Source organism: Alosa pseudoharengus, unplaced genomic scaffold, assembly GCF_046254945.1.
Source record: "Alosa pseudoharengus isolate Yale_2024_CS ecotype anadromous, Long Island Sound unplaced genomic scaffold, YU_APseudo_1.1 YU_APseudo_1.1_scf_8, whole genome shotgun sequence".
NCBI lineage: Eukaryota > Metazoa > Chordata > Actinopteri > Clupeiformes > Clupeidae > Alosa > Alosa pseudoharengus.
Genome location: NW_027468870.1, coordinates 15,557,352 through 15,575,024, shown reverse-complemented (window position 1 = coordinate 15,575,024; position 17,673 = coordinate 15,557,352). Strand labels below are relative to the sequence as shown.

General features: G+C 43.2%; 1 protein-coding gene across 3 annotated transcripts in view; it reads right to left on the bottom strand.

Moving 5' to 3' along the window:
• The window catches only part of ssh2b (slingshot protein phosphatase 2b), a 31,312-nt gene extending 13,639 nt beyond the window's left edge, over positions 1-17,673 (bottom strand). The window contains exons 1-3 of one of the 3 annotated variants that reach the window (XM_076273489.1): positions 17,497-17,673; positions 12,184-12,227; positions 301-407 (exon numbers count right to left, since the gene is read on the bottom strand). In XM_076273489.1, coding sequence (XP_076129604.1) covers positions 301-407; positions 12,184-12,227; positions 17,497-17,559 — 214 coding nt within the window. In that variant the 5' untranslated portion in view covers positions 17,560-17,673. Of the gene's footprint in view, positions 1-300; positions 408-3,855; positions 3,906-4,089; positions 4,496-12,183; positions 12,228-17,496 lie in introns of those variants that run through there. The other 2 variants (XM_076273490.1, XM_076273488.1) reach the window with 2 other exon arrangements.

Here is a 17,673-nt window from a genome sequence, read left to right as displayed (position 1 = left end):
CACACAGACACACACAGACACAGAAACACACAGACACAGACACACACACAGACACAGACACACACACAGACACAGACACAGACACAGAAACACACAGACACAGACACAGACACACACACTAACTGAACAGGGACAAGAAGAAAGGTAAATGTCAATTAGGTGTCACCTGGGCAACAAACGGCCTCATAATTAGCAGCTCACTCCCAGAGGCATTTTTAAATATCAAGCACCATATGTACCTGGGCTGCAAATGTACTGAAACGAAGCAACTTTTTTTTTTTGGGGGGGGGGGGTCCTTACCTGCATGTTTGCTCCGTTGATGAGGCACACGGGAGGATGAAGGGGAGCCATTGCCTCTCGGGAGAAAGAGGGCAGCACCTTTCACTGTCAGAAAGCTCTCGCTGATACTGGGGAAAAGGAGAAGCACACAGAGCAGACAGGACACATTACATGCACACTCCAGAACTGAGTGATGTGTGGCTGACAACTATTGGATTGCCATATTAGTATAATGGAGAGGATTTTTCACAAAAGATAGATAAGGTGTTTTATTAAATCACAGAGAACTTCATCAGAAGTGAGACGGCCTGCATGCTTGACATGGTGAACGAGCCAAAGAACTTGGGGCTTGAACTCTGATGACAAATCACACTGTGTTCTCTATTCTGGCCCACAAGCAGAGTGCATGCACGCAGCACTGACAGCAAGAGTCCCTGTGTGAGCCAAGAACAGGGCTGCAAGTTGTGACAAATCAAGTCAATATGGCTTATGGATGAAGAAGTGCAATAAATGGAGCATGAGGGCCTATAAAATCTGGGAGGAAGAAAGGGGGGAGTTTCTCTCTCTCTCTTACTTTCACTCTCTCTCTCTCTCTCGATAGCATTGCCTCAGAGGTAGAGCACTCTGGGCAGGACAAAAACAGAACGTGCTGTTCTTCGGTCTCTCCTTGTTTCCCACTCACTCTTAACAGCTGGCTATGTGTGTATGTCTGTGTGTATAAGTTCACAAGTGACTGATCAAGCGTGTCTAAGTCTGTAAATGTGGGAATTTGAGCGTGTGTGTGAGAGAGTGTGTGTACATTTGTGTGAAAGTCCAAACTTGACAGAGCCATGTTTGTATAATATTGGGGTTTCTTCAACTTAGTACATCCATCAAATAGCCCAGTCTTACAAGTTCACTTTTAGATGAGCCACTGTATATCTATAGTGTATATCAGTCTATGCCCAATACTTGGACTAAGCAGGTCTTCCAACACATTCATACACCCTTTATACATCCAATCATATGAAAAAGCTATGGAATGGCAGCCTTTCCAGCATACCACACTCAGCTGGCACCTGGAAGCCATTATCAGCTTTAAACTAACTCTATAATTCACTACGCTATTGATGTCAGATATGTAGCTTTATAGGGGGATATCATGTCACATCCAAAAACTAAACTAGCAATCCATTTGTAAAGTATCAATGATTGTAAACTTTAAATGACAGTAAACTCGGTTTTTTGCTTCAGAGGGTGATCGTTTGCAGATCCACTGCTATATATTAAGGTGATGATGGTCATGACATGTGTTGTATAACTGCCAATGAATGATGGGGAAATCCAAACCATAAATATTATTAATGCCTGTGTGTCAGATTCCCACAACCTCAGTCTCTTTATTTCCCCTCAGAATCTCTATGGTGCATTCCATGTCCATTCCGGGACATTCTTTCTTCTTCTTCTACAGACTTATCTCCATGTATCCTTCGGCCTGCATCCTGAAAGTGACCTACTTGGCACGAGTCACTGCCAATTCCCAAAAGAGCCACATGCCCCCATGCAAACCCTGGCGACAAATTTCCAAAGAGTTTAGCTCAAGTCCTCTGTAAGAGATTGTCACACATGGACTTTGTCTTTGACTGTTATCTTTAGTTTGTTCCATATGCACTCCACCTGAATGTACAAAAAAAAATCATGTGCCATTTCAACAGCTGATAATCAAGCAGTGGTCTTATTACAGCAAGTCACTGTAGGCTCAACCACACAAACATCCATACTATCTTATCCATGAATGAACGATAGTGGAAACGGTGGTAAGTCTTATATACAGTAGGTAACAGACGTAAAGTCCTAAATAACCAGAACTTGATTGTTAGATCAAGTAAAAAGCTCAAAATCAACTCTGTACCCAATAGAAGAATCTCACAACAAAGGAGGCACTACAGGGCATGTGCATAGCCCCCACAGAAACAGCATTTTTACCACACATAATGCCAACAGATGCCACCAGCTGGTGTACACACAAACACACCCAGAGACATTAGACACACCACAATAAAACGAGATCAAAACTGAACACAAGTTATTGTTACACAACTATAGGCACTTGGTTTTTAAATCATTGTTTCTATAACAGGATGACAATTAATGTAGTTGCATAACATACAGATCACATGAGGTGAATAATTACTGTTGGTGCACCTTTCCCCGTTTGGCTACTGACCATCCACCACAGACACATGACCCCCTGTTTGCCTCAGTCCATATTTGTCACTCTTAAGTGAGGAATGGGATAAATATAGGTCCAGGCTGTAGTGGGGCCTGGCTATCCCAGCTCTGACTGACATGGAAATGCAACCTGGGAGGTGGAGTGTGTCAGAATCAGCCACCTTGGAGGTAAAAAGTAGATGTATGATCACAACGAAACAAAGCCTGCTCTAAATTCCTGCCACAGTCGCCATGAACACCAAAACTGACCTACTATGCAATGGGAAAGGCCTCATCTGTCACACAAAAGATGTCCCTGCGCTTGGGATTATTTTGGGATTAATCTGTACCACTGCTGGCTGACACCATATGTTACAGAAACACCACAGCCCTGCATCCCTCCGCCCAGTGCAACCCCCACTGTCATGCTCTCATTTCCTATAGATAAAACTCCACTTTCCGAAAGCGCACAAGCACACGCACACACACACACACACACACACACACACACTCCCTTTTGCCCTCTTCACATGGGTTCTATTTGCACCATGTGAGTAAACTACCCCAGCTCATTTACACTTGCCTATTACTTCCTTGATCAAAGGAACTATGCAAACAGTCTGGGATACCCGTGTTTGTATTTGCCTGTGTGTGTGTGTGTGTGTGTGTGTGTGTGTCACCATAGCGATTGGGAGTAAACCCCAGAATGCTCAGGAATTAGACTCTGGACTCTGGATACAGCAGCCACAGACCAGTCACACACTATACTGTGCAGATCAGGATTTGTAAGTTCACGATCTGCCTGTGCAGCAGAACTTTGTCCAATCCTTTGCTTAATTAATTAGTGTTGCACCTGAATGCGGCTGACGGCAGCTCCAGCCAAATAACCAAAATTCCAATCAATATTTGACTGAAATGCAAATTGCTGGAAAACTACAAACATTTCAGTTCCATTCATGCATGTTATAACCTGTCAAAAAGACAACCGGGTAAAAAGTACATTAAGTACACTGTCTATTGCATAATGATGGCTAAGTGACAGACACATGGGGAAGTGAAGAATAGAGCCAGACTTATGTCTAGACTATTCTGAAACACAAACAGGAAAGAACCACTGTGGTTTGAAGATGAAACAGTTTGCAAGGCTATTCAGCCAAGGCTCACTGTAAGAAATTATGAGTCAATACTGGCTTGTAGATAATAACATAAAGCACACAATAATTTGAGCAGTGAGAGTCCAAAATGCATGTCTAAAAATGACCATCAGTTGATTCAAATCAGTTTTGCATAATCTGATCGATTTAGGAGTTGGGCCTAACCATGAGAATAGTCCCATCATCCCTTAATGTCTCAACCCAAAGAACCTCAAGTGAATAGACATCTCACCTGAGCATTTCTGCGAGGACAATTTGCATTATGATTACAAGCTACAGCCGCTACAATGAAAAAGAGGAAATGAAGAGGACGACAGGACGGTTAATTTCTTCTTGAGCGCAAAAGGAAAACGACAAGTTAAGAAATGTAGCGAATGAAGGAAATATGTTAAGTTAACAAATGTAGCGACATGTAGCGAGGCAAAGAAAGAACGTGTTACCTTGTTTACAAAATAGAAAAACTTACAATTGATAAAGCTGGGTCTGAGAAACAACAGCGTTCTTCTTAAAGTACGGCATGTGTTTGCCTCCGTAGCAGACACACAAGCATCCAACAGAGGAGCATGCTTCTGCGGCTACACCGCCTTGAGTCATTGATGCATCGGATGAAAGCCAAGAAATCGCTGGGTCTATGAGTTCATTTTAAGTAGCGCCGCCACAACTCCCTGAGATAAACATGACCTAAAACAGGTCCACACACGTACTCATATCCTGCATATTTGCCAGTCATCGTGTTAATACTAATTCCATCTAATGAACTACACTGTTCAGTGACACACCACATACTTCTGGTTTACGGGTTCTGTAACGTTTGGTCACGCTTGCTCTCAGTTTGAGGAACATGCGGTAGGCTACTGTTGGTGGGTCGTCGCTGTCCTCCTATAGGAGGAGTCTAAACCCATGTGTTCTGGTCGGGGTCCGCCTGTGCTCACGACAAAACAGGTTGGACCAGTGGAAGCATATGGCTCAGCACAAGCAGGATGTACGGAGAAAATCAGCATTGTTTACAGATTAAAGACAAAATGGGTATTACAGAATATATTTTTCATAAAGAGCTAGGTGTGTAGCCTATTTGATGAAAGCTGATCATCACTCATAATATGATTACACAGCTCAGTCTAAGACCCAGCTCTACATGAGCAGGTGCACTCCTGGCTCAAGCAAAACTAAATAGGCTTGTCTCCAAAATAGTGAAAGGGTTTATCAATACGAATTAATGCTTGTGTAGGCTATTCCTCATTACACAAAACTGCAGAAGACATCAGGAAACCATAAAACACATGTGAACACACAGAGAAGTCTTCTGCCATTTCACAGAGGTCTAAATAAGTAAACTGAAAACTGAATCATTAGTCAGATTTTTGCCATTCACGACCATGCCCTTGAGAATTCTATTCATGGAGTACAGCCATTCTTTAAAGTTATAAAGAGGATAGTGTGTGTGTGTGTGTGTGTGTGTGTGTGTGTGTATGTGTGTGTGTGCGTGTTGTTCTGATATTGTGTTCTGACTGGTTCCATACACATGTTCTCTGGCCCGGATACAAAAATAGTTTTATCTGGGATCTGGACAATGGAAGAAGCAGAGGACACCCAGCGTCTCAATCCCAACCTTCCTGCCCGCCATTGTCTCCTCCAGGACAGCACAGGGAGAGCCAGGGGTCTGGAATTTCACTTTGCTTGCAAAATCCCTGGCTCGGGAGGGGGGAACCGACGTCATGTGGACAACACCGGGCCTTCTCCCAGCGGACCCCCTTTTCCCCTGCCCCGGGCTCACCTTCCTCTGGACGCATTGGACACGCTGAAATTCAAACCCCGGGCCTGAAACACTAGGCCTTTGTAAACAGCTAACGAGTCCTCCCCTCAAAAACAAAGAGGAATGACAATGTCGCTCGCTCTGTGTTAGCCGAGGTCACAGTGAAGGGACTGCAAAGAAGCACCACTGAGCAGAGAGGTCTCCTCGCCTCCATGTGGCAAGCTCTGCTGCAGTGCGACACTTGCCCCTTTGAGTGATTTGCTGGGGGTCATTGTGACATTACCCACACACTTTGCTTTATTTATTTGCACTTTCTACAGACATGTAAACAGAGACACACACTTACTGAGGGTCAGGGAAGTGACCTTTGAACATACTAGAGGGTGATCAATAACGGTCATAGTGTAAATGGATAAACAACAGTATGCAGTGGGGGTCAATAAATACATTATTTTGTTTACCACTAGAGTTGGGGGGGGGTTATTTTCCAGATGTTATATTACATAGTTTTAACAGTCAGTAATCAATGATGCCTCTATTTTCTGGGTTAAATGGATAAGGCATAATGTTATTAACATAATTGAGATTCTGTGATAGCCAAGTATTAATAAACATGGCAATGGCACAGACATGGTAAGCTACCTAAGCTGTGACGGTATCATTGAGCATTATGACTTGATGTACAGTACTTTCCTAATCCTTCCCCTCCATAAACAACCCAGGCTGCTCCAATGAATGTTATGGTCCTGATCATCCTGTAAGATTTCTTTTACCAGAATGCCTTGTCACTCAATATCATCCCTCACATACATATTTCAAGGTATCTCAATATCTAGGCTGTTAGAAATGTATTATGGTATGACTGAAGACAGCAGTTTTTCGTGGAGCATAATTTTGATACGCACACAGATATGCAATTATTTCTCTCGCTCACGAGCAGTCATTATCAATTAACTTTAGGCCTGTTTGAATTTTCATTTTGGCAGCACACAGGTCTACACAAGCTCAGCCAGCAGATGGTTATAGAACCTTCAGTGAAGACATGCACTGTGGTGACAGGAGAGTGCAACCATGGGAACCAGAGGACTGCGAAAACTGGCAACACATTAAGGTCAGTTTTCAGGAAAATCAATAACACACTTCCCAGAACTTCCAGGAACCCCAAAATACCACCGCCCATTACCCTGAAACTGATCCCCACACCTGTCTGTTCTGCATGTCTAAAAGATTAGATTTGCCCCCCCACTGCACTCCTCATGTGCCTTTTCCCATGTATGCAGGGGGGGGGGACAGCTTTCAAGCCATTCAGCTATTATTTGTCCTTTAAGTGGATGTGTTGAAGGCACGTTAAATCTTGTCATCTGTATTGAGGTAGTGAACACGCATAGGCACTTGACTGAGCTCGTATGCACATGTTACTGTATCAGACTGTAGGTCTGTGTAATACCCCAGATAAAAGTGTGATGATGAGTAAAAGCTGTTCGGAGCTGTGCAGTGAGAGAGAACACACCCACAGAAGCATGCAAGCTCTCTCAATCTCTCAACACGCCGACTGGTTCTGAGCGAGTGTTATTTGCACCCATAGACACATGACTAATATCACAGGTTGCTGCTGTGAGCGATGTTAAGGCTGAATTGTACTCAAGTAGGTTATGTTTGGATGTGCACATGAGACACATCAGATGCAGATTTTGTTACCAGGTTGAACCAGAAGATTTTGAGGTATAGTTTCCTTAAGAAATTTTACAAAACGATTAGCAATTACAAAAGTAGTTGGCGATTAATTTAACAACTAATCTATAATTCAATTAAGTGTTGCAGCCCTAATGAACGTTTACATTATTTAATTTCATTTAATTAGCCGCCTAGGAATAAAACTATTGGACCTAAAATGACAATTTCACTTATTTCATGTGTCAACGGAAGATAGCTGGCTAGATTACCAGCAATGCAGGGGCGTAACTATCTGTAAGCACGGTACGCGGTTGCTTACGGGCCCGGACCAATCAGGGGCCCGCATCACACTGGAAATACATGATTGACGGCAGGGCCCCCTATCGCAATAATCGTCACTCGCGACCGGGGGCCTGTACTACGAAGGGAGCTTAACCTACCCAGATGTAACCCAGGGTTACTTTGTTAAACCGGGGTTGACAAAACCTGGTTATCTTTAGTGGTGTTAATCGGTACTACGACGCTGATTATGAAGTTGATTTGTTGAGCCGGGGTTAACCTCATTGGAGTTTGTGCGCGTTCACATAAAAGGGGCGGGTTGCAGCGCAAATCACCACTTTCAGTGATGACGCGTTCACCTTATTTTACAGATGAGGAATGCACAATTATTATGACAAGTTATGAGGAATTAAAACCCACTCTAGCCTACGACAAAAATCAAATACGTCGGCAGTGAACAAAGCAAGGCAAGGCTGTTGGCAACGTATTGCAGATCGGGTAGCCTAAATGCCTAAAAGTAAAGTTTTATGTCCACATGTTCTTCAAATACGGAGGATTAATAGCTTGCGGAATGTATTTAATGAGTTTAAATAATTAAATTGCTTATTTATTTTGAGTTCATAGAAATGCCTACAGATGCAACACAATTTAGAAGTGGGCATATAGATTACAGTAATAAGGATAATTGAATGTTTAAGTAGCCCCATTGACTGATTTAGTGTATGCCTAATCCTGTGAACATTTCAGATGCAACACCATTGCCAAACGCACATGGCAGCAGGTGAAAATGAAACACAAACACATTATTCAGAATAGTGGTTTATATAGTCATAGCTTGCATTAATATTTCTTAATTATGAAAACATGTAGGCCTATGCTTATAGCCTTCACTTGGCCTCTGTTTTACAGCTAACAAGAAAAAGGTGTCTTTGAACACTGTAAGGCACCAGAGTGTTTTACAGTAGCAGAGGAGTTGGCCATCGCAAATAATAGTGGAAGGCCGATTATGGAGGGGGTTGAGGGAGGCATTCGGTCGGATTCTGGTGCTGTGGAAATGTGTAGCCTTTATGTGCAGGGTAGCCTACAGTAATATGACATTCAATTCAATACTTTTGTTAAAATTGTGATTTTAATTTATTAGGCCTACTATATGTCCGATTTATTCTTGCTCAGATGTTCAGCATACTGTAGGCCTATGTCCGATTCATTTTCGGACATAGGCTATTCTTGCTCAGATGTTCAGCATCACCGATGGAATACATGAATGTCCACGTACGGGCATTGCTACGAGACGTCTTCCTAGATCATCTGACAAAGATAACGAATTCCCTCGGCTGACAATCTATATCTTCACAGAGAATATCGTCCGGGTAGGCTTTATATATTTTCTGGCGGTCTCTAAAACCCCTCGCCCTGCGAAGAGAGTCCCTCACGATTTGCGCTCCAATGTCTATGGATCATCCAGGTACGCCGACATGTCTCGGGAGAAATTGTTAGTGGAGGGGTGGTACTTATAAAGGGTGTGGTTAACGGAAACTTCGGGTTAACCAAGAACATAACCTGGTCGGAGCAGGTTTGAGATGCAGCGTAAATTGCCATGGCAGCATACCTCGGTTAAAACCTATCCACCTTTCGTAGTACGGGTTAATCGGGAAGTTACGCCACACGTGATCAAGTTACTCTCGAAGTTACCCAGATAAGCCAGAAACCCCGCTTCGTAGTACAGGCCCCGGGCCTTTCACTGTAAAACGGATATTGTTCAGAGCTTAACACAGCCCAGCATAGTCCATGTTAAGATTATCTTTGTTGGACCAAACCAGGTAATAAATAAACTTGTTTGAGTTTAGGAGCAATGCACCTTGTCTAAAGTTATTCATTAGCCTTTAGGTTAATATAGACTAATGATGTCTGCCTATTCACCTTGCCCATCTTAATGGTTTAAAGTTCACGTAGGCCTATTCTCCATCAAATAGACTCGTTATACGGGCAGTTCTATTATGCACTAGTGCTATGTTTGTGGCTAAATTAACGATTTAGCATAACATTTCATATAGTAGCCTAACCAGCTACTTTTTCATGTGTTAGCTATTGCGCCGTCACCAGCAGTGTTTTTTCATGTGTTGTGCGCCTTCACCAGTATTTTTGTTTTTGTAGTGCACGTACTCATGATTTTGTCAGTCATCTCATCTCTTATGTGTCTGGTAGCCTACTCGTGGACATTGCGTTATCACGTGCTGTAGAAGGGGGGCCCGCCTTGATAATCCTGCATATGGGCGCGGTGTTGGCTCGTTACGCCACTGCAGCAATGGTATTTTAAGGTACGTTGCTATCGATATAAAGACAGAGAAGTAAACAGATATGAAGGAGGACAGAAAACTTGTATCACTTGACACATCTTTAACACTCACTCTTAAGGCTGTAACGATTTACGATTCGAAACCGAAATCGCGACATTCATATCCACGATACTGTGTCGCGGTGTGAAAAGGCAGAATCGCAATACACCCTTTCTATTTCACCCAGTGCATTGCAGCTTAGGCGGCCGCAAAAGCAACCTACAACTCCCGCTTTACTTATCGGTAGCCTACGTTGTCCAAAAACAAATAAATAATCATTTCATACCTCTCCTTGCTTTCATTGTAGACTATGTGTGCAACTTTACCAAACAGTATAGAAGTAAACCCCCTCTCCTTGCCCCGCTCTCTCTCGCGCTCCCTCCCTCTCACTCTCCCTCCCTCTCCTGCTCAATGAACACGCGCGACTTAAATAAAACATTCACAATCGTGAAAGCAAGGACGCATAGAAGACGACTAGCTAAATTACTATTAAATCCGCTTAGCATCATTAGCATGCTGCACATATTTGTTTAAAACTCTTGCATTGAAGTTGACTGATCGATCATCTCAATACCAACGTTTCCCAAAAGGGCCTGTCCCAAGGAGAACTAGTATTACCTTGAAACTTAAACACACATGGGGAAACTGAACAGTCCAATCAGTACACTATGATAGGCTAAGCTATATGCTACTTTGTTTACAATATTTCCAGGCTTCAACCAGACAGCTGAATTAAAGAGGTAGAGTTGTAATAAAAAATAGTAGGCCTAGGCTATAGGCTAATCTGCATAAAGTGTGCTGTCATAAATATCAGTCATTCAGAAAAATATTTTTATATCAGGATATAAAATAATAGATATATTATATTGTAATCCTCTGGTGTTCTAAGGGAGGCTATTAAAATGTTATTTAATAAAATGTCTAGCCCCCCCCCCCCCAAAAAAAAAAGGGAAAAAAAAGAAAAATCGAGATTCGTATCGAACCGTGGGTCAAAAATCGTGATACAAACCGAATCGTGAGGTTGGTGTATCGTTACAGCCCTACTCACTCTGCATGTTGGTAGTCAGTCACGACACTGACTGAGGACATAAATGAGAAACTGAAACAGAAGGTTCACTGTTATGAACCACAGGAAATCATGTGTTGACGTCAGACAAAAATAAATGAAAGCACAGCAAGTGTGGGCTTGCATAAAGCTGACAACAAGTTAAAGAAATTACACTATTTGGAAGAATCTGATTCTGTAAAGAAAGTCTGAAATCAGCCTGACAACATCAACCCCTATACAGAATTGAAAAGTGTCTGATAGAATCTCTGATCGTAAATGTCACATTATTTGTGACGTTTAAATGAAGTCACCCTTAACTTAACATCAAAGCAGATGCAGGCATCAGGAATAAAGTCATGAGTGAGAGAAGTCTGGTTGTAGGGTTAATGGGTCTACCAATCCCCTTGACTCAATCTTAGTCTTAATGTTAATAACAACAAACATGACTGGGATATTTACTTCCCCTAAGTCAATAAATGCATTCACCAAAGAATGAACATCTGCAGATGACTGTGCTGTGTATCTGAGCACCATGACCAACTCAGCTCTTAGTGTTCTGTGAGAAAAGACCAACAAGCATCAGCTGCCCTCTAGTGGAATCGTCCCATACAATCCACCATGGAGGAAAGCTGTTTAGCTACCTCTATAAATAATGATTTAGCAACTAACACTAATGTAAGTGGTCAAAATAAGAATGTTTAGAATTCGTAATATGGAAGTACATGCATAAAATCTGGTGTTACTGCATTCACATATAAATATGGCAGAGAAGGTTGAGAAACCAAATGTTGAGCCAAAAGACAATGAAACCCACAATGAAACATCAACACAGGCCAAGAAAATATACACACATACACACACACACACATACACACACACACACACACATACACACACACACATACACACACACATGCACACACACATACACACACACATACACACACACACATGCACACACACACATACACACACACACATACACACACATACACACACACACATACACACACACATACACACACACATACACACACACATGCACACACACATGCACACACACACATACACACACACACACTCACACACATACACACACACATACACACACACATACACACACACATACACACACACACTCACAACACAACAGCAGGAAGTACTAAAATTGCTGTTTATAGGAACATGTGAGAGGCCAAGACAGGTTTAACCTGCTTTTAACTGTGACCACAAGCTTGCAGGAGAGTGCAGCTGTGCGCTATGATTCCACCACAATGCACGAGGGGGGGGGGGGGGGGGTTTGCCTGTGATATCACACGGCAAGGCGCATACAGTAGCAGCTCCACCGATAAGCCATGACCTTTAAAACGGCCACCAAGAAAGTAAAGTTTGGTAACATTTTTCACAGGATTGAATTTTGTGTGTGTGCGTGCTTGTGTGCGTGCGTGCGTGCCTGGGAGGTGCTCTTACCTTCTGGGCTGAGAACGGCGGTCCTCCTCCCCACTACCTGACTCCTAGGGAGACAAAGAAACAAATAACAAAATAAAAACACATGAAGATGTTATCAGATCTGTGAAACGCATGAGTGCTTGTATCTAGGCACAGATGCTCTAAAGAAAACACACACAGAGAGAGGAGCTTAACAGCTAGTTAGAAACTGGGGTGAACGGTGACCATCCATCACAAACTCCATGCGTTAATCAGCAGCAGACATGACTGACAGAGCGTCCGTGGGTCTGAGCCGCAAGGTTTGCATACAGATTAATTTACATAAAACCATGACGGTACGTGTGGGTGACTTTACACAATGGCAAAGCGTGCACGCATGCACATTTGTTTTGCTCAAAATGAGCCGTCCTAGCAACTAACACACACACACCTACAGACACACACACACGACAGGAAAAAAAGTGACCAACTAATGACAAAACTCCAACATGGTGACAGACTGTCACCATTCTGACAGGCCAGCACCACAGCTGACGCACTTCAGCGCTTGCTGAGAAATAATTAGAGAGCACAAAATTAGTCCTTACGCATGTCAACTGCAGCCATGCTAACAGGCGCCGCATGGTAACATTTCAGACAGAGATTCATAAGTCGCTAACGGCGACAGGCTAAACAATCAGAGATAGGAAATGCTTTATGAAAGGACAGTGTTTCTCTCTGCCGCTCCGGTTGTTGACCCCTGACCCATTTTTGTGTGCGTGTGTGTGTGTGTGTGTGTGTGTGTGTGTGTGTGTGCTAGGAAATTACAGGCACACAGCACCTCTTCGCCCACTCTTCTGCATACCATAACACACACAAACACACTTTTATATAATACATCATTTACACACACTGACACATATACATGCATATACACACATGCACTTTATACAACACCTAATGCTCACACATACAAGCTTGAATTGATATTAAAAAAATCCACACCACTCTCCAAAAATTCAAAAACAGTTCATGCGAGAGTAACCCAAGCTATGTGCGTGCACGCATTCAGAAACAAAAACAAGCGAACAAGCAACACAGGGTGGCATTTAGTCAGCTGAATAGGCATCTTCAGCTGTGGGACCAGCCTAATCTCTTTAGAGAAATAGAGTTAAACAGAAAATGATACCGCGGGGTGAGGATAGAGAGCATGGGTGAGGGACCACAGGGATTTGCTGTTGTTGCCTGGATTCAATTTACACACACTCTGGGAAAATGACCTCAGTCCATTTTCTAGGTGCGGTCAAGAGACGAAATCTTCCCACAGTAAACACAACAAGGGCTGCGCGCATGGATATGAATGTCAGACCTCGGTTTGTGAAGAGCACGCTTTTTACAATGAAATGTTCTGTCTGCGTGTGCGTACGCGACAATTTATTGCAATCAGTGTTGTTTTGTTCAGCTTAGGTTTGGTCAGGAAATTGGTTACACTTCAGTTCACAAAACCTGCCCAGTATGATATAATCATGGATTTGGTCCACCCAACCAAGACTGATCCCTGGTTGTCGTAGGCGCTGACTACACGCACAGCAAGGGGTGGTGATGGCTACAAAGGGCTATTAGGGACCTCTGGAGAATAGGCACGCTAACTGAACCACTAGCTGCCAGGACAGGCATGCTCTTACAGTAATGAAAGAATCAATATGGCATCTCTTGGTATACTCCACGATTGATTTTGACTGAGTCCAAGAGGAGCCGCTGCTTTCACAGTAGGGGCTTTCTGCAGGCATTTCTGCTTCAGGGTCTTGTTGGAAGAATGGTAACAGAGGACAGTGATTTTTGTTCTGCTACCTTGATTTCTGCGACATTGCAAACACAAGGCACTGCAGTGTTACAGTCTTCTCACATCACACAAGGAAGCATGGAAATACAGATTAAACATTTTCGTGTGAGGAGACTGTTGTGTGAGGAATAAAACTATACTGCCTATTGCTCTGCCTGTGAATAAAACATCACATGATAAACTGGATAGGTAAACTGACAGAGTGAGTAAAATTCAAAAGTAACACTAGGCTCAAGATGCTAACTATGGCTACAACCATTACAGCTGTGTTAAACAATTACCAAATCCTCTGAGAGTTTATGACTTGCTCACCGTGACCATAAAGGGAGCTGGTCTTTGTCCAAAGGTTGAATGTGTGGGCCTAGGCCTACACTCTGCCCAGTACTGGACCATACTGTTTGACATCCAAAAAAGCCCAGGTCTCAAATTACGCTCAGAAATCAGTTGATCTGGCAGTGCTACTTTGGCTGCACGTCTTCATCTCTGACGTCATCATGCCCCATTCAGGAGTATTTCTCCATACAGGTTCAATAACCTGTCATATCTTTCCCCACCCTTCCATGGAAAAGATATACATGTGCAAACAGGCCTTAATCCTGGGCAGCGATTACTCATTCAACTATAGATTTGTCTAAATAATATATTAGTTAAAACCCATTCACAATATCTGAGAGAAGTGTGCATTGGACTCCCCTTCAAAAAGTCAATTTATTGACGCCAACAGATACGTATTGTCCTCCCTCATTACAGCTTAAGTCATTTATATCCAAACATTTGGGATAGCTGCCAGTATCTGTACATTTACAATCTGTAAATTCTTAAGAGGCACTTTTGGATATGTTCACTCAGGTCTACAAGCATAGCAGCAGGTGCTAAACCTGAGAGCATACATGGGTCAGAAAGGTGGGTTTCCACACAAAATGGCAATGTAATCACACATCTACATCTAGCAATATATCCTGGACGGATCGAGAACTCCTGGCGGGTATGTCGCTCTATCATATGCTGAAGCAAATTTGGCTCACACACACGGAAGGACGATGGGGCTTATTATTCTCTCGGAGTTCAGGTGACTATGAAAAAAACATCAACAATAACACTGAGTGACACATGTACACTCTGTAATCCGATCAAAAAGGAAGTGAGAATGGCGATGACGAAAACCGCATTGTTTACCATCGTCCCAGCTCATCATGGGCAGGAAGTGGACACAGACGAGAGATCAACACCGAGAGTGTGACACGGATTGCCTCCAGCAGGAGATTTCCATAATGCAAACACACAGGAATTGTTTGGGTCCGCATGCAAACTCATCCCCAGAGTTAGGTTTCTGTGGGAGGATTCACAACAGACATTTGCTCTTGGGAGTTCCCAGTGTTTGGCTCCAAGAGGACAATAAATCTGTACAGTACATTTCTGTGATTTCAGTGTGCTGGCTTTTCTGACACACGGTTTCCTGTCAGCACAGTGACACTGCAAATCACGCACCAACACTTAATGGAACATTCTAAATGTTGGTTTGTATCCGAAGCTTTGCTAAGGAATAAAGCACCACTTACACAAGTGAATACAACAGAAATACACTCACAGAGGCTAAATACTCAATATTTTAAACTGGGTATATTGCTTTCTGAGAGGACCATAGCTGTGTAAGCTAAGTGTGCACTTCCGCAGACGTGTTTGATGTCATTAAGTATTCCTCTGACCTACTCATAGAGTTCTTAACGTTGTCATTGTGTCAACTTCAGCAGTCTATGTTTGCTCAGTGTCAGGTTTCTAGGAGTGATGTATTACACGCTTATAAAGCTTATCTGCAAACAGGAGACTCCACTGCCATATGATGGCCATGTGTCATATGCTGCTCCACCATAGTGCGATTCCAAAGCTGTATGGCCAAAGGAAAGAAATGCAGAGAACGGTCTGCAGAGACACTACAGACCGTTCTCGAGAAAGCTCACATGGGGCAAGTTACGGCCATCACATGACAACTGGGTCCAGGGAGAGGGACAACCACTTCATGATAGCCTGGCTTTAATCACAGGTCAAAGGTCACCGATGATGCGATTGAGTGTATGTGTGTGTTTGTGTTTACATAACCTGATAGGCTACACGCAAAGGGTTGCATCTCAGTGAGAGGTTATACTAAGCAAGACTACTTAAACAGCCTTAGTTTGACATCTGGCTCCAACAACACTGTTTCTGCATAATGTTGACAGACACAGTAGCCTACTTAAGGAGGCATCTAAGGTGTGGTGTTTTTGAGTCGTTTTTGATACATAAGGGTGCAGTTAGACTCATACGGAACACTACAACCATGTTGAGTATTACACCTCAGAACTTCTTAATATTCAGAAGTGGTTTAGTTGATTTAGCCAGCAGCCAGTGGCAGGCTACTCTTGGGAATGTGGGTCTACCTGCTCTAGTTAAACTTAGCACCTTGCTCTGAGTCTGAGCGCTAGCTCCAGAGCACACTGTTTCAAGGTTATAAATGTCTACTCGCTTAATAAGGAAACAGGTAGCCTAACAAACAAATGTACCCTACATAAATGCGCCCACATGAAACAGTAAACAGGCAAGTCCACTGTGAGCTTGCTGCTTGACGCGTTTGCAACGAGACATGATCAACTGCTCAGTGTGTGAAGGGATTTGGTCACATCCATAATGCCTGATCACAGTAAAGAACAAGCTGTGAATGGTCACGCTCACATAGCCTCTGCCCCAAACACATGCACAGACACTTCTTCCGTCAAGAACATGAACATAAGAGCATATTTTCGCCTTATTATATATTTTGATGAAGTCGTGTTTTCACTTTCTGCTATCCAACTCAACATGCAAGTTCCGTAAGGTACAGAATCGCCTTGTCGTTGGCAGGCAACGCGTATAACAAAGTGCCGCTTCCTGGTTTGCTGACGGGTGCAGCGTTTGCATGAAGCCCTTAATATGAGTCATGTTGTAGACAGACACCTCATTATGATTGGCAAGGATGAATGTAATGGGGGGTAATTGGGGACCTAAAATCAAATATGGGCTACATAGCCATTTTGAACTAGGAACGGTACGTTTTCGAACAAAAAATGCCTACATGGATGACTAATTAGTTCCACAAAGGCTACACAAGGGTCCTTTTCCGGTAGTAAAACAAGCAGCAACATAATTTACATCTCCATGAAGGAGACAGACGGCTAAATGCGCTGTCTTCTTTTCAAATAAATACAGTTATGTAGGCTACGTGAAACCATTATAATCAGTAGGCTCTGGACATCCGTCTGACCTACTCAGGCGAGTTGTGCTAAACGCTGTAAAATGTACCAAGCACGAAAGCAGCGCGTTTCTCTTGGCATTGTTTGGGAGACGACTACATCGGATACATTGTAATTACAATTCTATATCTAACGCATGCGCAAGTGCAATGGCTGAGGACAAATGGACAGTCGGAAAACAGCGGAAATCAACCCAAAAAACTACCATCTGCGGAAGAAAGGCTCCCGGTTGAAACGGGCATAACTCACCGACACGCAGGGACTGGATGTTGCGCTCGGAGTGGGGGAACGTTGGACAGTAACCAACGCCATTCAGGCTCCGGGAAAGGGACACCTGCGAGATAGCGGCAGCAGCGAGACGTACATATCGCTAATAGTGCAAAGTGAAATCAACTGGGTTAGTTCGCCTGTGCTCCTCTATCGTTC